General features: G+C 43.6%; 1 protein-coding gene across 1 annotated transcript in view; it reads left to right on the top strand.

The window, feature by feature from the left end:
* DCC (DCC netrin 1 receptor) overlaps positions 1-21,433 on the top strand; it is a 1,200,544-nt gene that overhangs the window by 844,136 nt on the left and 334,975 nt on the right. The window contains 1 exon segment of the mRNA XM_063128256.1: positions 16,696-16,850. Coding sequence (XP_062984326.1) covers positions 16,696-16,850 — 155 coding nt within the window.

Below are 21,433 nucleotides of genomic sequence, written 5' to 3'. Positions count from 1 at the left end.
CAGATTCGCCACCCCACTGGCAGCGGAGCTGTCAGCCTCCACTGCCCCTGACCTAATACTATGGTATCAACACATCTATCTATTGCTATCTCAATGAAGGGGTGGGGCTGTAAGATCAGACCTGGCTCGGTTACCAAGGGCAACTACCAAATTTGTTCAAACAAATCAAATGGTCTGCAATTGGGAATTCCGTTGGTTAGTTGGTAAAACCAGCTCTCCCCAGCGACTTAAGGTCACTATAGCCAAGGGGAAAGTAACACACTACATTTGAGGGGCACCAACATAGTGTGACATAGTATGATTCCCTCCCGACACTGGGATCTCTTCCACCATAAGGGACCCCATGGGGTGCATTCTGTCTGTCTGCAGAACCCCCAAAGACGATGAATTGCACTTCTCCTGCAGAGGTCCTTGAATGTTGAGAGCCTCTGTTTCAAATAGGAGGTCAGGACAGCACGCGGTGGAATTCTTCTCTTGCTCAGATTGGTTCTGAAGCAAAGAAGGAGAGAATTCTTTATGCCCTGCCAAAGAGCATCAGTAGTGCAGTAAAAACTACATTTCCCAGGTCTTGCTCACAAGTGTAGTCATGTGTAGTGTAGTCAAGTGTAATCAAGTGTAGTCAAGAAAGGCAAATGCTATTTTGGGCTGCATTAATAGAAATATAGCTTCCAAATCACGTGATGTACTGGTTCCTCTCTCTTCGGCCCTGGTTAGGCCTCATCTAGAGTATTGTGTCCAGTTCTGGGCTCCACAATTCAAGAAGGACACAGACAAGCTGGAGCGTGTTCAGAGGAGAGCAACCAGGATGATCAGGGGACTGGAAACAAAGCCCTATGAGGAGAGACTGAAAGAACTGGGCATGTTTAGCCTGGAGAAGAGAAGATTGAGGGGAGACATGATAGCACTCTTCAAATACTTAAAAGGTTGTCACACAGAGGAGGGCCAGGATCTCTTCTCGATCCTCCCAGAGTGCAGGACACGGAATAACTGGCTCAAGTTACAGGAAGCTAGATTCTGGCTGGATATCAGGAAAAACGTCCTGACTGTTAGAGCAGAACGACAATGGAACCAGTTACCTAGGGAGGTTGTGGGCTCTCCCACACTAGAGGCCTTCAAGAGGCAGCTGGACAACCATCTGTCAGGTATGTTTTAGGATGGATTCCTGCATTGAACAGGGGGTTGGACTCGATGGCCTTGTAGGCCACTTCCAACCCTGCTATTCTATGATTCTATGTGTCAGGTGCCATAAGGACAGGGGTCTCCATCATTTGTAAACTGACCTTTTTTGGGCCCGATGTGTTCCCACTGCCCACTTGGGTCAGCTTGCATTCGCCAGCTAGGCTGCAGGCGTTCCTTAAAATCTGGGAACTTTTTGCAGATTTTTTTTCTCCTTCCCACTAGAAAGTTTATTATTTATTATTTATTTAAAACATTTGTATCCTGCCCTATATCACTAGGCTCTCGGGGCAGCGTACAGATAAAATCATACAATATAAAACAATGAATATACACAGCTAAAAACAAACCATGAATCAAGTTAAAACCAGTATATAATTTAAAAGCAGTAAAAACTATTAAAACAGTTTAAACAATGTACAAACTTGGTTAATTTAACCATTAAAGGCTTTGTTAGAAAGCGATGTTTTTAAAAAGCACCAGAATAAAATCAGGGTTGGTGCCAGTCGGACCTCCAAGGGGAGGGCATTCCACAGTCGGGGTGCCACAACAGAGAAAGCCCTCTCCCATGTCCCACCATAGCATATGGTGCTGGTTTTGTCCTATAAAGCCTTACACGGCTTGGGACCACAATACCTGACGGAACGCCTCTCCCGACGTGAATACACCCGGTCACTACATTCAACATCTAAGGTCCTCCTTCGGGTGCCTACTCCGAGAGAGGCTTGGAGTGTGGCAACGAGGGATAGGACCTTTTCGGTGGTGGCCCCCAGACTGTGGAATGATCCCCCTGATGAGGCTCGCCTGGCGCCAACGCTGCTATCTTTCCAGCGCCAGGTTAAGATTTTCCTCTTTGCCCAGGCATATGGCGGCACATCTTAATCACCCACATGTTTAGTTTTTTAACGGTTTTTAATGCTTTATGTGTGTATGTTCTGTGTTTTAGAATTTTAAATTTTGTATACGTGTTTTTATCTCAATTTTAGAATTTCTGTAAACTGCCCAGAGAGCCCTGGCTATGGGAGCAGTATATAAGTGTAATAAAATAAATAAATAAATATGTGTTGTGCTGGTGGGATGCAGAGAAGGGCTCCTCCAGGAAATCTCAAGTCTCGAGCAGGCATATATAAGGAGAGGCGCTCCCTCAAGCATCGAGGTCCCAAGCCGTTTAGGGAGCAGGTGCAATTTGAGCAAAATTAGCAGATTAGAGGCTGGGCATGTGGGGGCTGAGGAAGTTGCCATGGTGAGAGATCAGATCCCACCACAGATGCAACGACATCAGGGGGGCACAACAGGACCCCATTCAACTTGTGATTAGCCTACCTGGACCACAGGGCCACCACAATCCCTTTGACAAACGTATTATTTCATTCTGAATTGACTGAGACGCAGTGGCCTTTCGCAGACACTTATCTCTGGGCTGTGTACATGTTTTAAGTAACATTTTTCACAGTCCAGCTATTTGCAAATATTTGTATAGGTATCAACTGTCATGAAATTGAAGATAAAAAGCACAGTATTCATCCCTTATAGAGTCTGGAACCGTAAGGAATATCATCTCCTGTTTAGCTAGAGGGATGACTCTTAACACTGGGCTTAAAATGCCACTTTTAATTAAAAGAAGAAGAAGAGAGAAAACTTTGAAAAGCTGTTTTAAGACTTCTATTATTTCAAAAACTGCCTCCAGACCTGTGAACTTTCAGGCTTTCAGTGTGAACAAAATAAATGCAGTTTCCTTTAAGTGCTCGGGTAGAATACCAAGTCATTTATTGTTTATACATTATTTTTACAAAAGAACTATTTTTTCTCTTAACAGTAATAGCGGATCTGACATTAACCTGAGGCATGCACAGAAATTGTCAGACAAATTACTGTAACTCCAGAGTACTGAGCGATTCCTGGTGTTGGAAAATAACAGTAATTTTGCTTGACAATTGACAGTCTTTGTAATGTTTAGCACTAGATATAGAACTATTCCATGACACATCTTTAACTCCTGCGCATACCTGTGTTGTGACTGTCCTGCAACATTTCTCTCAAAGATTAGACCAATTGTTTTCTAACTGTGTTCTAGGGAAATGTGTGATTCCTTGGGAGACCTCCAGGGTTTCTTCAATGCAAAGACCAGTAATGGTGGACAAGTTTTCTTTTAAAGCTAGGGATGGGCAAACCTGCAGTGTTCAAGTTTGTAGAGGTTCTCTGAATTCTTTCTTAAAGCTTGTTTCACTTCTTTTGCATTCCCAAATGTGAACGTTGTTCCCACACAACCTGGTCGGGAAAATATTTCTTTTTCTTTTATTTAAAACATCTCTGGCTGCCTTTCAGGGCAGAAGGCCTTCACAAGGTGGGTTACAACAATAAAATACATAAAAACAGTTTAAAACATAAAAAGCAATAACAACCTAAACAGTAAAATTGCAGTTAAAAGAATTAAAAAAAACATTAAAATCATTAAGAACAGCAAGGGCAAAAACAGCAAAACAGTACTCACCATGAGGAGGCCATGGTAAAATAAAACATTTTAAGGCCTTCTTAAAAGCCTGAAAGGATGGTGCATGGCGGACCTCTTATGAGAGTTTGTTCGACAGGTGTGGGGCCACTGTAGAGAAGGCCCTCTCCCAAGTGGACAACCACCTAATTTCTCTCACAGGTGGGCAAACGAGAAGGCCCTCTCTTTCTGATCTTAAAGTGCGAGCAGGCTGATATGGGTGAAGACTGTCCTTCAGATAACATGGTCCCAAACCGTTTAGGACTTTAAAGGTCCAAAACAGCACTTTGAATTTTTCAATCATAATTTTTTTGGGGGGGATTTACATTTTCTTCCAATAGACTAAAGCATAATAAGCATTTGAAAAAAAAAGGAGGGGGTTGTGTATGTTCAGGAAATTGCACAAATGTTCCCAAGAATAGTATTCCCAATTGTGTTGCTGTTGGGTGTATGAACTGGACATGTTGCATGATTTGTGGCGAGGAATTCAATTCTCAAACATCCCTATTTAAAACTCCTGATATTTGCCTGCCGCATATCATGGCAGCAAACTATTGGGTCTGTTGTATGTGCAGACTCTGTGCATGCAAGGCACAATGACAAGGCCCCATAGGTTTGGCCAGTGCTTGCATAAACTGAGGCCACAGCTAGACCTACGGTTTATCCTGGGATCATCCAGGGTTCGCCCCTGCCTGAGCACTGGATCCCCTGTGTGTCACCTAGATGAACAGGTCTGACCCCTGGATGATCCAGGGATAAACCTTAGGTCTAGCTATGGCCTGAGAGTGCACCTTACATTAGGAGAACATGCCCCAGAAGTTTCTACCATACACAGCTTTCCCAGCAGACAATTAATGGGCTATAAGCCACAGTTCTGCACTTCACAAGTCATTCTCTTTATCGTTATGCTAAACCAAATTCCTCAACACCAGAAGATACTGAGGCTTCAAGAAATCTCCAGAGGGGTTTGTTCCCTAACTAGGGATGGCACCAGCACCCAACTGGGTCTGGGAGTCCATCGGGCTCCCCTTCTCCCAGCCACCTGGACTCTGTTTGCCACGCTACATGGTGCTCACATATGCACTCTTCAGACACTGTGCTGTCCGAGAGCACCCCACATTATTATTATTATTATTATTATTATTTATTTATATAGCACCATCAATGTACATGGTGCTGTACAGAGTAAAACAGTAAATAGCAAGACTCTGCACGCTTCTCCCTGCAACTTGGTATTTTTATGGAAGATTGGGACTCTGGAAGTTGCAGATCTGTTATTGCACAAAATGGCAGCCATACAGGGCTACCTCTGTAACACATCCCTAAAATTGTGGAGACAACCTTTTACAGCCACCATGTCGAATGACATTATATATACACAACTCCCAGAGCTCCAACCTTCTGTAAAAACGTTGGGTCACAGGGACGAGTGTGTGGCTGTGGGGTGCTCCCAGACCACTCACCGTGCCCTCCAGGGTTGATGTGTCTTGGAGACCAGGGATGGATAGCAGCGACAACCGTGTGAGCGCCCACACTCAGTGGGTGCAGGTGAGTCCGTCCATCCCTATCCATAACTTGGTGAAAAAGCAGCGACCCTGCCAGATGATTATGACAATAGACTAGAGTTGTACCTGAATTTCACCGTAATTGAAACATTGAGACAAATGTGCACGTTCTGCTAGGTGGACATTCTCCTGGTGGAACTTCCCAAAAGATTTTGAAGGAAACTAACCAAACAAAAACACACACAAAAATGGATAAGCCTCGTGAAAGTTCTGTTCATGTTCTTATTAAGACCCTAATGAGAGGGCGTTGTGAAATATATGTCCAAATTCCAATTGCTCACCCTCCCATCAATATCAAGGTTCCTTGCATTATGCCTGTTGGTATCTATTGAAACCCTGCCCTTTTGTTTGCCCTTGCTATGCTCAGTTTTCTTACTTATCTCAGTTAGCCACACACATATTCTTCTCTCTCCGTCTGCCTCATCTGGAATGTTTACATCCATTCCTCTTTTCATCTCTAATCTCTTCCCCTGTCCTTGTCTTTGTCATTTCATCCTTAGAGGAGTTGGAGTATTCATTCATATACAGTAGGGATGTGCTCCGCTTCTCCTCGAACCGGAGAAGCAGGAGCGGAGCGGGGGGCTTCGCCTACCCTTAAGGCGGAGGCGAAGAGGATTGGGGGGCCAGCGGATCGAGGCGAAGAGGATCGCCTCAATCCGGAGCTTCGCCTGAAGGTAAGTGGGGGGGAGGGGGACTAATCTGGCACTGCCGGCGCCGCCATCCATGTGGTGGCGGCAGCAGCAGCACCAGGTAAGGGAGCAGGGAGGAGGGACGCTTACCTTCCTCTGTCGCCGGCTTCAATTGAGGCCCCGGTTGAAGCTGGAAGTGAAGGCCGATGCCATTTCCGGCTTCAACCGGGGCCTCAATTGAATCCCGCGACAGAGGAAGGTAAGGGGGCGGGGGCTGGGCTGGGGGCCGGGGTCTGGCCTACCTGGTGCCACCATCCATGCAGCGGCGCCGGTGCCAGGTAAGGGAGCAGAGAGGAGGGACGCTTACCTTCCTCCGTCGCCGGCTTCAATTGAGGCCCCGGTTGAAGCTGGAAGTGAAGGCCGAGGCCTCTTCCGGCTTCAAGCGGGGCCTCAATTGAATCCCGCGACAGAGGAAGGTAAGGGGGCAGGGTGGGTGGGTGGTTTCTCTTGTGCCGCCGCCGCCCATATAGTGATGGTGGCGAAGCCGGATCTCGCTCCGCGGAGCGGAGGGGGAGACGGGCGGAGCGGCGCGAAGAGGATCGGGCCCGATCTGGATTTTCCGGATTGGGCCATGAAGCGGATTGGGGGGTCCATGCACACCCCTAATATGCAGGCATTTATTCTAGTCTTCGGCTGGAGATGTCATATTGTCACTCCCTGTGAAAAGAGATACATTCTATTTACACCACAAATCTAACCTATTTCATCACAATTTATCCAGTATGTTCTTTGCAAAGTAAACCTTAACTCCTACAAGATAGGTCTAATTAGCCATGCACTGAAGTCAAGAGGCCCCAACTCTCCATTGCTTGAGCAGAACCCAAATTTTCATATGGCAAAGCTAGTGATGGCCGATGGCCACCCCATGAGTGCTCGAACCCCCTGCTCAAGTGGTCTGCTCCAACAACCTGGGCTGTGTAATTGCCCCCCCCCAAGCCCTCCACAACTGCCCCTTTCCCCTCTCCATGCTAATGGCTACCATTAGCATGGGGGACACACACCACAATTTCCAGAAACTCCAGAAATTGTGTGTTTCCCTCTCCCCTGTGCCCAAGGATGCCTTAAAGGCCCTGTTAATGTATGGAGGGCCTTTAAGGCCCTCATTGTCTTGGAGGGGATGCGTGTTTCCAGAGCCTCTGGAAAGCAGGGTTTCCTGCCCCCCCACTGCTCCAATTAGGGCCTTAAAGGCCCTCTTAATGTAAGGCTACCTTGTGTTAATAGGGCCTTTAAGGTCCCCATTGGAGCAGTGGAGGGAAAGCCAGGAGAAGAAAGTCATTAGCATACCCAGGGGAATTGCACACTTTCTGGGAGTGCCTGAAAGTGTGCTTTCCCATGCTGCAACTGCAACCTAGTGCTTGCGGATGCTCATGAGTGTTGGGACATGAGTCTGCCCTCATGCCAGGAGCGTCCATCTGGGTCTGTTAGGGCCAGATGCAAGGGGGTCCACTGCCCTTGTGGACCCAGCTGGGTGCTCATGACAACCCTAGGCCATGCCATGTCAGGATACTCAGAAGGCTGAGTCAAAGGGCAAGAATGTTTGTCTATCATGTTGCATAAGTCGTATGATGATGACTGAATGATTCCAGTGCAACAAACATGAATCATATCCTCGATCTTCTATATCTCTGAGAGGGAGGGATGAATCAGTCGAATTTGATTCTGCTCAGTTGCTCTTTTCCCCAAAATTACATTTATTTTGTCCTGCTTCTGTCTCTCTGGGGGGGAGACATGATAGCACTCTTCAAATACTTGAAAGGTTGTCACACAGAGGAGGGCCAGGATCTCTTCTCAATCCTCCCACAGTGCAAGACACGGAATAACGGGCTCAAGTTACAGGAAGCCAGATTCCAGCTGGTCGTCAGGAAAAACTTCCTGACTGTTAGAGCAGTACGACAATGGAATCAGTTCCCTAGGGAGATTGTGGGCTCTCCCACACTAGAGGCCTTCAAGAGGCAGCTGGACAACCATCTGTGAGGTATGCTTTAGGGTGGATTCCTGCATTGAGCAGGGGGTTGGACTCAATGGCCTTGTAGGCCCCTTCCAACTCTGCTATTCTATGATTCTATGATTCTCACTTTGCAATTTCCCCCCTCCCCTTAAACGTCTGCAGAAATATTTGTATGTATTTTTATGGGCATTGATATACATACTTTTGGATGCACTTTTCAAACACACACATTTTTGTACGCACTATTAAATTCCGAGCCATTTGCCCTAATAGTATAGATTTGTGCCCACTTTCCTAATATATTTGTGTGTACTGTTTCCTAATATAACCTTTGTAAACCACCCAGAGATCTTCGGCTATGGGGTGGTATACAAATGTAATAACTAATAATAATAAATAATATTATAGGCACGTTATGTGCACATGCTTGTGTGTGAACTACATGGCAAAAATTGTGAAAGTGTGGCTATCACCATGTAACTGCATTCCGGTTTGCATGTAGGTTTAGCAAGTGTGAATTCGGTATGTTGTAGTGGAAGCTGGTGCCTCCAATTTTGATGGGGCTGTGATTCCATTCCTTTAGGGATGGGTGAGGAATTTGTTGGGGTCACATTTTAATGCAAACATACCAGTGGAGATTGGTAGCTCTGTTTTCAGTGGGGCTGTGATTCCATTCAGGCTTTTAGCCAGAACTCTAAATGAGCTATCCAAGGTTCTAACCCCATTTGGGGTGGGTGGGGTGGGGTTCAACACCTTAGATTGCTCCGTTAAGAGTTCTGGCTGGTTCTAACTAAAACCCAGAATGGAATCACAACTCCACTGAAATCGGAGCCCCCAGCTTCCACTGATGCGTTCACATTAAAATGTGAGCCCAACAAATTCCTCATCCATCCCTAATCCCTGATATTGTAAAGAAGATATTTCAGCAACGTCAATACAGATTACATCTTTTCAACGTCTAATTAAATTATGATGTATTACATTGTGTAGTGGCCAAGTTGTATTTGTGTGTTCACTGGTAGAGCCCAAGTTTTATTTGTGTGCTCAGTCCATGGCATCTTCAGTTAAAAGGATACTGTAGCTAGAGGCCCTGGAGAGCCATTGCAGATACGGTCCAGATGTATCTGGTGGCGGGGAGCATCTATTAAGCATTTTTCTTTGTTCTTAGGGCTAATATCACATTTAAAATGCCATCGTTGTTGTTATCATCATTATTACAATTCAAAGTGAGAATTAAAATTTAAAATGAAGTAGAGCCCAAGGATCCAAAGAGCCTTAGGGTGTCTCCAATTAAATGCTGACAGTGGTCATAGGTAGGGTGACCATCTGAAAAGGAGGACAGGGCTCCTGCATCTTTAACAGTTGCATAGAAAAGGGAATTTCAGCAGGTGTCATTTGTATATATGGAGAACCTGGTGAAATTTCCTCTTCATCACAGCAGTTAAAGCTGCAGGTGCCCTGCCCTCTTTTAAATCCTGTCACTCTAGTATAATATAGCTCCTGCAGCTTTAACTGTTCTGATGAAGAGGGAATTTCACCAGGTTCTCCATATATACAAATGACACCTGCTGAAATTCCCTTTTCTATGCAACTGTTAAAGATACAGGAGCCCTGTCCTCCTTTTCAGATGGTCACCCTATCTTAGGGATACCATTGAGTGAATAGAAACGCCGAGGTATTTGGGCTAGAAAGTGGGAATAAACTGGAAAGACAAAGACAGGTCATTTCCAGAGTTGTCAAAGATATAAATTTTTTGCCAAAAAAAGCCAAAGGCAAAAGGGTAGAAAAATGCATTTCGGACCCTTACATCTTCCTCAGGGTAATCTAAAAAGACTATATATAATATTTATGCACTCATGTGACCATTGTGTATCACATGTATCATACAAATGTGCACCATTATATAAAATGATAAAAGAGTAACTCTTCAAGAATGAGAGGCTCATGTGAGTGTATACATATTATGTATTGTCTTCTTTGATTAACCCAAGGAAGGACCTAAGGGTCCGAAATGCATCAGAGTTCTTTTATTGTATTTAAAACATCCTTTTTTCTTTGCCTTTGGGGGGATTTTTTTGTGGGATTTTCCCTTTTTTAAAGATATAAATTACCCTGCCTGCTCCTATCGATATTGTGAGAACAGGAAAGGGCATTCTGCACCCTGGGAGTCAATACCTACAGTAACTGTGTATTACAGTGTACAGAATGTTCTACAATATATATAATTGCAACAAATCAGTGAATTAGGTTAGGTTGAGAGATAGGATGCTTGTTCATTGTCTTGCACTGGAGTTTTGAATACTAGACAAGAATTTTTCCTTCCAGGGTTTTTCCAATAATCATAGTGTGTCTGGCAGGATCTACACTACTGCTTTATAATGGTTTATAATGGAATTGACAACTGTTAAGGCCTATGACACATTCCATATACCATTTTCAAACTGCTTTCAGAGTGTTATATCCTGCTTGGGGCAGGATATAACACTGGCCTCTGTGTATAAGTTCTGCTTTCTGCTTTCTGGGTGGTGTGGATTTACTTTAACCATTTGGAGGTGCATTCTATATCTTTTATTTTGAGGAATAATAATGATGACGATGACGATAATAATAATAATAATAATAATAATAATAATAATAATAATATTTTAAATGTTTTAATTATATATGTATTTTATGGTGTTTGCATTTGTGTTGTACCCTGCCTTGATCCAGAGGGAGAGGTGGGTAACAAATAAATAAATAAATTATTATTATTATTATTATTATTATTATTATTATTATTATTATTTAAAAAACAATCAAACAAACAAAAACAAATCCCTTTCATACCCTTCCAGAAATTTGGGTGTCTTGGACTACTGTATGTGTGTGTGAGCTTTCACATTTGTGGTTGATGGGGGATTATCTTAAACATTTGGGGGGCACCATTTGAGGGACAGATGCAGAAATGTCATATTTCCATTCCCCCCCCCCCACTATTCAGTGCTCTTTAGTTTGCATGCGTACTAAATTTCATCTCTCTAGGTCATTGCAAAGTAACCTAATGATTTAACTACCCTTTTACTCATTGCTTGTCGAGGTGGTCTGAGGCAAGAGGAGAGAAATAACCATGCCAAATGCTGGTCCACTTTCACATTATTAAGTACTGCACAGTCAGAAACATCATCATGACTCTTCCACCTTGAAGCAACTAATTAGGTGTTTAATAGATTATAGCAGTATTTGTGGCCCACCTACTAGGTGTGCAAAAATGGTGCAATTACATTTTTAACACCCTGATGCACTTACATAAGTTGCTGGGAATTCATTTTGCAAATTACCACGGGAGGGTTCCATATTTTTAAGTAGATGAATCATATTTGAAGCTATCTTTTATTTTACATTTCTGCGTTCTGAGCAATTTTTGTTTCTTTTCCCCTTTTTTAATTAATGGTTTCCTATGAGCCCCTAATTGCCAGCCCAGATTTAAAATATCCATTCATCACGATTTTTCGGCGCAGTCAGATGCTCTCACGCTGATCAGCTCACAAAAGCGGCAATACGGTACGGATACTGTAGATCAGAAGGGTCAGCATGCAGTCATGGGTTGCAGTGGCTCCGAGGCCTTTCTTGTGGCCTGCCATAGCCCCGTGGCCAATCACCAGCATCCCATGGAATTTCCTTCCTTCATCTGCAGCACCAAGTAGGTCGGTGGCTGCTTTTCCATTCCTCCTCTCTTCCTCCTGCTTCTCTCAAAATGGCTGTCTGGTGAAGACAGGCCAGAAGCAGCTCCCTCCCTGGATGCAGATGGCAATAGCTGCAGTGGCTGTGGTGGTGGTCATGAACAGCAACGACATCTTTCAGGGGTGGCAGAAGGTGTGGCCTGGCGCTGTTGTGGCCACAGCAGGTGAGCGAAGCCAGAACGCCCAGATGCAGAAAGAGAAGATACAGGGCATGTCTACATCTTAAGGGTGTAGAGGGAGGAAGGGGGAGGATCACAGGCTTACCTGCTTCCACGGTCATTCCCCAGTGTCCAAACGACAGTGTGACATCCCAGAATTAAGAATGGACATCGCGGCCGCCATTTTTTCTTTCAAAGGAGATGGAGCACAATTGTGTTCTAGCACAAAGTACGTTTTTTTTTAAAAAAAAAATAACCATGCCCAACCACCTCCCCCCGCCATCCTTGGGATGGCAAAATTGCTGTCCCCACCCCCAAAGGGCATGGAGCCCCCTTGAACAGCTCTGTGCCCAGTCCCATTACTCACGAGGAAGAAGGGAGAAGGCGGGACGGGCACTCACACCAACTGTGGTCCTTGGGATGGTCCTGGGGCTGCAGCGAAAATGGGAAAATGGAGGGGTCGTCCCTGCCTGCCCCTGTAAGGCTTTGCCGGCTGACCAATGCTGACTTACTAGGATGGCCACAAATCTCCTGCAGATATCCTGTCGTTTTTTCCTGTATAATATTGCCAGGATTCGATCATTTTTGTCTGTCTCTTCTGCCAAGACTCTTGTTCATGCATTGGTTATTTCTTGGTTGGACTACTGCAACCTTCTTCTCACTGGCCTTCCTTCTTCTCACATCAGTCCGTTGGTTTCTGTTCACCACTCTGCTGCTAAGATCATCTTCTTGGCTCGCCGCTCTGACCATGTAACTCCACTTCTGAAATCTCTTCATTGGCTTCCAATTCACTTCAGAATCCAATATAAACTTCTCCTGTTGACCTACAAAGCTTTTCACTATCTAGCTCCTTCCTATCTCTCCTCTCTCATCTCACACTATTGCCCCACTCGTGCTCTTCGCTCCTCTGATGCCATGTTTCTCGCCTGCCCAATGGTCTCTACTTCCCTTGCCCAGCTTCGTCCATTTTCTTCTGCTGCCCCTTATGCCTGGAACGCTCTTCCAGAACATTTGAGAACTACAAGTTCAACCGCAGCTTTTAAAGCTCAGCTAAAAACTTTTATTTTTCCTAAAGCTTTCAAATCTTGATTTTGTTCTGACTTTATACTGTTAGTTTTACCCTACCCAGTGCCTGTTTACCCTACCCTGTGCCTGTTTGCATTCTCTTCCCCTCCTTATTGTTTTATTATGGTTTTATTAGAATGTAAGCCTATGCGGCAGGGTCTTGCTATTTACTGTTTTACTCTGTACAGCATCATGTACATTGATGGTGCTATATAAATAAATAAATAAATAAATAAATAAATGAGGTGGAAGAAACAGATCCAACACTTCTGAACCCTAGGCTATCACCCAACATCAAAAGTGAACCTTGAACCAAAACATATAAGAACATAGGAACAGCCATGCGGTATCAGACGAAGGTTCCATCTAGTCCAGCATTCGGTTCACAGAGCAGCCAACCATTTGTTGACCAGGAAGTTGCCCATCCCTGCTGCATCAATAATGTCTAAAGCAAAAAGAAATGTAGGGAACTGTACACAATAACAGGAAAAGGCAAGTCCTCTGCCGTAAACCAATGTGTGGTCTGAGGGCATATGATGCAGTAACGTTGCTGAGGTTTGGCAGGGCAGGATCTACCCTACTGCTTTAAAATGTTTATAACAGTAGTGACAACTGCTGGGGTCCAGGACACACCCCATATACAGTTTTCAAACCATTTTCAAAGTGTTGTATCCTGCTTGGTGTAGATCTCCATCTCGTCACTTCCTGGATAGGAGATTCCCTAAAAACTCTGCATCCCACCTTGAGTATGAAGGAAGAGTGGAAGAGAAATGAAACAAGCTGATGGTTATTTTTTTAAAAGTGCTCTTAGGAGTTCACTCTCCTCTCTTCAGAGTCAGACTATGCCAATGAAGGGTTACTGAAACAAGTAAACAAAATACCACCTAGCGAAAGCCATAAGTGGAGATTATCTGAACCCTTTTGACATTAATAGAGCTGCCTCCAGTTTCCTATTAAAACAGGAAGTATGTTGTAGACAGAACTAGTGCTGAATAATGGGCCCTTTGTTTTTGAAAATTCCCATCCAGATATATTATTTAATAGCCTGTGATAGTTTGAGCTCTGGGACCATTACCCAGTCTTTCCTCGGGCAAACTTGAAACATTTAATTTTTGCTATGGTACATTTCTTATTTAATTTTGTTTATGTCAGAAAATACTTCAAACAGCACCACTGAAGAGAAGTTTCAAGAGAAGTGGTGGAAGATGGGAGTGAATGAAAAACAACAACCCCAATGCTATTTCCCCTTCCCAAAACAACAGATCTGCTAGACTCGGGCCATTAATTGGTGTTGCATGGCATGGAAGAATATTCCCTCTGAGAAATAATTAAAATAAAGACATAATTGCTTGGCTTAGACAAACTTTTCTGACTCAATAGAAACACCAACAATGATGACTGTCCATCCATGTTTAAAAGGGGGTTGGATAAATTCCTGCAGGAGAAGGCTATCAATGGCTACTAGCCCTGATGGTTGTGTGCTATCTCCAGTATTCGAGGCAATAAGCCTGTGTGCACCAGTGGCTGGGGAACATGGGTGGGAGGGGGCTGTGGCACCATGTCCTGCCTTGTGGGTCCCTGGCCAATGACTGGCCACTGTGTGAACAGATTGCTGAACTAGATGGACCCTTGGTATAATCCAGTATGGCTCTTCTTATGTTCTTATGTGATGAAATATGTGATGTGATGTCAAAGACATGTTTGAACACTATTGGGAGGAGAGTTTCTTCCTATTTCTTGTTTTGTTTTGTTAATCTGCCAGCATCTAGTGTAACTGTTTCCCAGACAACATTTTCCCCCTCCACAAGCTTTCGAATGTTTGGAGAGTGTTTTTAATGGGGGAAAATGTCATAGGCTGGAAGAAACTTAGCATTGACAATCTGAGGACCTGAGTGAAAATGAGTTTGGCAGATTTGCCCATCTGTACCAACAGACAGGCCTTCCTGTCAATCTGGCCTCAATTTCCCATCTTGGTTTCATCTTGCCCGGACCACATGAATACTTAAGTAGAAGATAACATTTGGTCAGTGTCACACAGGGATAGAAAACAACAATAATTTCTTCTTCTGTGTAACTATAGAAGGTTACAGTGTTTTGTTTTACTTTAATTTCCATCTTTATTTCAGCAGTTCTTTCTAGAATTTTGGAATGCTTAGCTCTTGGTATTACTCACTGGAGTTGGTTTAATCTGGCCTTTTAATCCATTATTGAGCCTGTTTCAGGTGATATTGGTGTTTTATTTTTACTTTTGATTTCCTTGCAGGGAGTAAGATGTTATTGCAGGGGTGGGAAAGCTCTTTCAGCCCGAGGACTGAATTCAATTTCTGAGAGGCTGCATTGCAGTAGTGGCAGGGCCAAAGGAAAAGTGTGCATGTAAAAAAACCCAAAATGACCAGCATATTGTAGCTTAAAGCACTTACTGCCAGTAAGTAGCCTTAGAAGAAGAATGCCAACTTTTTAGAATGGGGGAAAACTGCATAAAAGCCAGGAAACAACTCAATGGTTGATCATTGGGGATGCAGCTAGGGCATGGAGTGTGTGTCCATCTGGGGAACCCTGCAGGATGGGATAGGAATTTCAGGAGGGCAAGATTTCGCCCCAGGCCTAAGGTTCCCCACCCCTGTGTTATGATTTTACAAATGTAAGCTGACTTATTATCAAACAGGGGAGAACAGTAACAGACAATAGTTTATTTCCTATCTTGTAGAAATAATAATAATAATAATAATAATAATAATAATCCATTAGTCACATCAGTCACCAGCATCACATCAAAAATCTATACAGAAAACCTTCAGAAACTGGGCCTACCAAAATACATCCACATCAATATCCAGAAAACAGTTCCTGAAAGCAGCTTACTGATTCCTAAATCAGTAAAAGACAGCATGACCTGGCAAAGCCCATCATGTCCATCTGAAAAACCACCAGGAGTGAGAAAAGAGATGATGATGATGATGATGATGATGATGATGATGATGATGATGATGATAAATAATAAACAACAATAATAATCCATCTTCCTTTGAGAAGATTCATGCTGGATGAACATGGGTCCATCTAGTCCAATACTCTGTTCACACAGTGGCCAACCAGCTGTCAACCAAGAATCCACAAGCAAAACGCAGGGCTCATCTACACCAAGCAGGATATTCCACTATGAAACCAGTATGAAAGTGGTATATAAAAGGCAGGAGTCACACTACTACTTTATAGCAGTATTGAAGTGCACTGACAACTGTTGGGGCCCATGACACATACCATATACCGCTTTCATACCACTTTCATAGTGCTATATCCTGCTTGGTGTAGATGTGTCATGGGCCCCAACAGTTGTCAGTGCACTTCAGTACCAGTATAAAGCAGTAGTGTAGATCCTGCAGTGGACTTCAATACCGCTATAAAGCAGTAGTGTGGCTCCTGCCTTTTATATACTGGTTTCATAATGGAATATCCTGCTTTGTGTAGATGAGCCCACAGATGCAACAGCACCCTCCTGCCCATGTTCCCCAGCAACAGCTGTATATATAGGCTTACTGCCTCTGATGCTGGAGGTGGCATATTGCTATCAGTAGTAGCAGCCATTGATAGCCTTCTCCTCCAGGAATTTATCCATCCCTCTTTTAAAGCCATCCATTTTCATCTGTTCATCCAAAGGTTCTTAGAAAAGGACATTCAAATAATGTGTCAAAACCTGCTACCTTATCATTTTACTTTTGGCTGCTTATAGCAGCATCAATCCAATCCAGTATCATTGTCCCGTTGTTGTTCTTGTTATTGTTGTTTTCACATTATTGAGCAGATGTTTGAATCTGCTGAGAACAGTTCTCTGGAAGCATTCCATCTTGACATTTTCCGCTCCTTGTGCTGCTGTTTTTGGTTAGGGAGCGGGCTCTGAACACATCGCAGTCTGGGGTGCTTCAGCTCACGGTGGGGAATCTGAAACCGGAAGAAACCTACACCTTCCGAGTGGTGGCGTATAACGAATGGGGACCAGGAGAAAGCTCGCAGCCCATCAAAGTGGCAACACAACCAGAATGTAAGTACAAAGATTTAGCTGTTTGTTAATCGGGCTTTCACATTTCTGCAGCTGCTTTTTGTTATGCATACTCTGAACTTTATAAAATCGTTACTCATTGAGGGAATGCGTGGGGAATAAAGTGGATGGAAGGAGAGGTGTTAGAACTTTGGACTTGATATTCTGTACTTTGAACTTTGCACATATTTTGTAATTCCACCCATACACTTCGGATCAGGATAACAAAGAACTTGATTTGTGCTAATTAGACAAGGGTACATAATTAGATCTCATTTGTATGAGTTCATGAAATGTATCATTTATAAGAGAATACGAATTACTTTTCCAATTATTTAAATTGTGGATTAAGAATTAAACTAGGGACTAATCAGGGTTCTAAAGATCTTTCTTAAGGAAACATTGGGGTAAGATTCATGAAACATTGCTGAGCTGATGATATGGAGAAGATGTGAAATGTACAGAAACCAGAGGGTCCCCCTATCTTTATCACTGGAAGCTGAACAGACATTGTAGTTACATTTCAAAGACATGCCATAACTACTACCAGTAGTGGTATTAAAAGTACTAGCAGTACGTGCCATCAGCATACATGATACTTTATAGAGCATGGAGAGGCACTCTGCCAATGTGCTCCAGATACCTCTCTTGCCACCCATTAAGGTACTCTACCGCTCCCATTTTTTTTAAAAAAATAAAAAGTGTGAATCGCTCAGAGAGCTGCGGCTCTTGGGCAGTACAGAACTGATATAAATAAATAAATATAAATGATTTGCTTTGCTGGCAGCTAGGATTGCTTCAAAGCAAAGTGAGGCCCTCCAGCTGCCGCCATCTTAATTTCCCATGAGTGCCTCTGAGCTACATATCGGACATTCTTAGGAAATGAAAATGGGGGGGTGGATGTGTGTGTGTGAGAGAGAGAGAGAGCAAGAGAGGGAGAGGAAGCAACTAGATCCAGAGCCAGCAGAGAAGACGGTGGGGAGAGAAAGAGTCTGTCTTCTGTGCAGGACCGGCGCTACAGCTAGGCGAACAAGGCAGTGGCCTAGAGCGCCGAGCCAGAGGGGCGCAGGCAGCATGTCTTGCATGCAGCGGTGGTGACCCCGCCCTCCAGCGCCCGGCACAGCTGCCGGTCACCATGCATTCAGCTGCGTCGCCAGGCTGCTTCCCTTCCCTGAACGTATAGCTGGCCGAGCTGCTGCCCACGCTGCTCTTGCTGCCGCCGCCATGCCCGTGCACCCATCCTGGCTGCAAGAGGCCAGGCAGAACTCCGGGGGCGGGACTGGGTGGGTGAGCAAGCGTGATGCGGCCTGCCTTGGGTGGGAAGGAGGCAGCGGGGAAGAGCAGAGCACCACTCTTATTTCGGGGTGGGGAAAGGACAGGAGCTGGTTTGGGGCGCGGGGAGGGGGGATGCAGCAGAGACCCATTAAGAAGACAAATTGAGGCTTGTCATTTCAAGATCATCCTTCCTTGCAAAATGGGGTGGGGGTTGCGGGGAAGAGATCCACACAGCCGTGCAGTAAAGTACTCCTTTGAATCCACACTTTGGTCTCTACGGGGGAGGGGGGAACCCCATTGCACAGAAAAAGGCAAACTGAGGTGAGTAACTTTGAGCCCATGTGTAGGAAGGTAGACTGGGGGGAATGTAAATAGATTGCGGGGGGGGGGGGAGAGGGAAGTATCAAGTTGTTGGGGATGCTTATGGCACCTTCACACACACACACACACACACAGTTGTTCCCATATGCGCCCCATGCTATTTTTTTAAAAAAATTATATTCATTTATTTATTATATTTCTATAGTGTTCAATTTCCAAAGCTCTCTGGGTGGCTCACAAAAATTCAAACCACAAGTACAGCATAAGAGATTTTTAAAATGAAAAAATATAAAGAAAATAGGGTGGAAATAGCAAGGGCTTGCTAACTCCACGGACACCCACCCACCCCATGGTCAGTAACGTGCCCCCAAGCCTCCTTGTTTTTTGTTTTTTTTAAGGAATGTTGAACAAATTACATTTAAAAATAGCTAAGGGCTTCCAGGGCCCCTTCTGACCTACACACACACCCCACTTTAAACTCACAAAGGAAGCAGCCCGTACTCTGGACTAGTTTCTCTTGAAAAACAAGCAGGAACAGGAAGAATTTTTTTTTTGGGAAAAAACCACATTATTATTATTATTATTATTATTATTATTATTATTATTATTATTATTATTTGTATCCTGCCTTTTGCTTAATACTTGGCCTCATTAGCTGTGAACATCTTGAGAAGAAACAAATGCCTGGGTCCTGGTTAGCGCTAGGAGAATGGATCAGAACCATATCTGGAAGTCCGGCAGAGCAGTCCTCACAGAAGCTGTGACTTAGACATCCTTAAGGACAGGGCCGGTGCCAGACTATTTTAGCCGTTAAATTTAGCAGTTCCAAGTTTTGTGTTTCTTTTTTCTTTTTTTCTACAAAACATCTGTTCTTAAAAATCAAAGTTGGCAATTTTTTTGAGGTGCGTGAGTGAAAATAGCTCGCCTTGCTTATGGCGCAAAATAGTCTGGCACCGGCCCTGCTTCTGTGAATAGGTTTCTATTGGTGCTGAAAACTGTGGGTCCAAAGGTATTGTTTAGTGTGTTGGGACTATCTTGTACACAGTCATTTCAGCAGGCTACATGTCCTTTTAAACTAGCCATGCCTCTCATAGCAGCCATTTTGTGGTGGTGCCCACAACCGTTTGTCAAATTGCCCAATGTGTGCTCTGGCCCAAACAGGTTGACTGTGCAACTCATAAAGAAACATAAACACTACTTTTTCTTCTTAAGTTTTCTTCATAAACACTACTACTACTACTACTACTACTTCTTCTTCTTCTTCTTCTTTTGCCATTTATCATTACTGTCCTAAAACATTCTCCTAGAGGACCACTCCAGTCCACAGATCCAAGCGTGTGTGTACACGTAGACGCTTTCTTGCATACACGGAAGCATCCCACCTCTTCATTTCATTACAGGGATTAAATCTGCACGTCCAACGCAATGCATACATGGATTGTCTCCTTCCATATAAATGAACCCTTATAAGGCAGAGTACCTCCTATTCACATACCGCAGTACCCATGGCCAGAGCAAATTTCTCAACTGGGCCATTTATTATTCCTTCCTTCAGATTTCAGCTCTCGCCAGAGGACTGTCCTGCTTAAAAATCAATAAAAATGACCCCATTGTGAATAGTTCCATTGGGTTATAGCAGCTCCTGTAGTAAGTGTGTTGCACTTAATGATCGAAAAGATAGAGGTTAAAAACCAGTCTTGGTCATTGTACTCACTCCCTACTACCCCGGGTGGGAAAATCTTCAGCGTGGACTAGGGAACAGTGGAGGGGCTTTGAATTACTGTGACTAGCCTGGTATTGCACATGACAAAGTCACAAGGGTGTTTTATGGATGACAGACAGCTAGTAAAAAAATAAATCCATTATGATTAAGATCTTCACCCTGAACCATCCAGCACTCGAGACAGATATTCAATTTTCATCGAAAGAAAATATCAATGAGTCACTGTGCCCATCACTGTATGTATCACTAAGACCACTTAGCAAGACCTGAGTGAGGAGGTTATACATTATTGCTCTGAGTTGCCCCTCCAGGACAGATAGAGGAAGGGCCATTGCATTTGCTTGCCAAATGCAAAATGCATTCCCTAGTTGCAAAGGTTCTTTTAAGGTCCTAGTTCTAGGGCACACAATTCCCCTGCTCTTTGTTGTGGGTCTTTCTTTTTGTATTGTTTTCACCTCCTCCTTGGGACAAGATTATTTCCTATTGAACACCCTGAATTTTAAGTAAAAAATCAGTGCATGCTGTAATAATTCTGCATTTCGAACTGAATAGTAATACGTTATTTTTATCTGAAAATACCAAATGTAATTTGCAGTCTAGCACAGCTGAGGAATAATAACTGGACAGCAAAGGGCAACCAACATGTTCTTCCCCCATTTGCTCTTTCTAAAAGGAAAGTGTCTACATTTTCTCTCTCTGCAATCAGTTTAAGAGATCAGTACAAGTTCCAGCTCTTTGAATAATTGTTCTGAATATAAAGCCTGAATTTATACGAAGGGTGGCATTTATTTTATTTTATTTGCTCCTAGATTAAATCTCATTTTTTCTCTTTCTTTCTCACTCTTTCTCTCGCTCACTCTTTTTATCTGTCCCCTCTTCCCCCTTCTCACTCTTGCGCTGGATAATTTCACTACTGAAATATCAATCTGGAAATAAATCTTTCTCTGCTTAAGGTTGTCTAATCATTTTCATACTGTACGTGGCTACTTCCTCAAACTTTTCTGTGGCTCTTCCAAGATGCTAGGTATTTATTTATTTTATTTAAAACATTTTTATCCCGCCTTATATCACTAGGATGTCAGGGCGGCGTACAGATAAAACCATACAATATAAAACAATAAATATACACAGCTAAATAAATATACACAGCTAGGTACCTGCAAGTCTACCTCTAAGCAATGGCTGGATGGAAGCATGTATGTATCAAGAAGGGGTGCAGGGATAACTACAGCTTATTTAGAAGATAATATGTGGACCGATGATCTAG

This window comes from Elgaria multicarinata, chromosome 6, assembly GCF_023053635.1.
Source record: "Elgaria multicarinata webbii isolate HBS135686 ecotype San Diego chromosome 6, rElgMul1.1.pri, whole genome shotgun sequence".
Lineage (NCBI taxonomy): Eukaryota > Metazoa > Chordata > Lepidosauria > Squamata > Anguidae > Elgaria > Elgaria multicarinata.
This window is presented reverse-complemented; position numbering and strand designations above follow the sequence as displayed.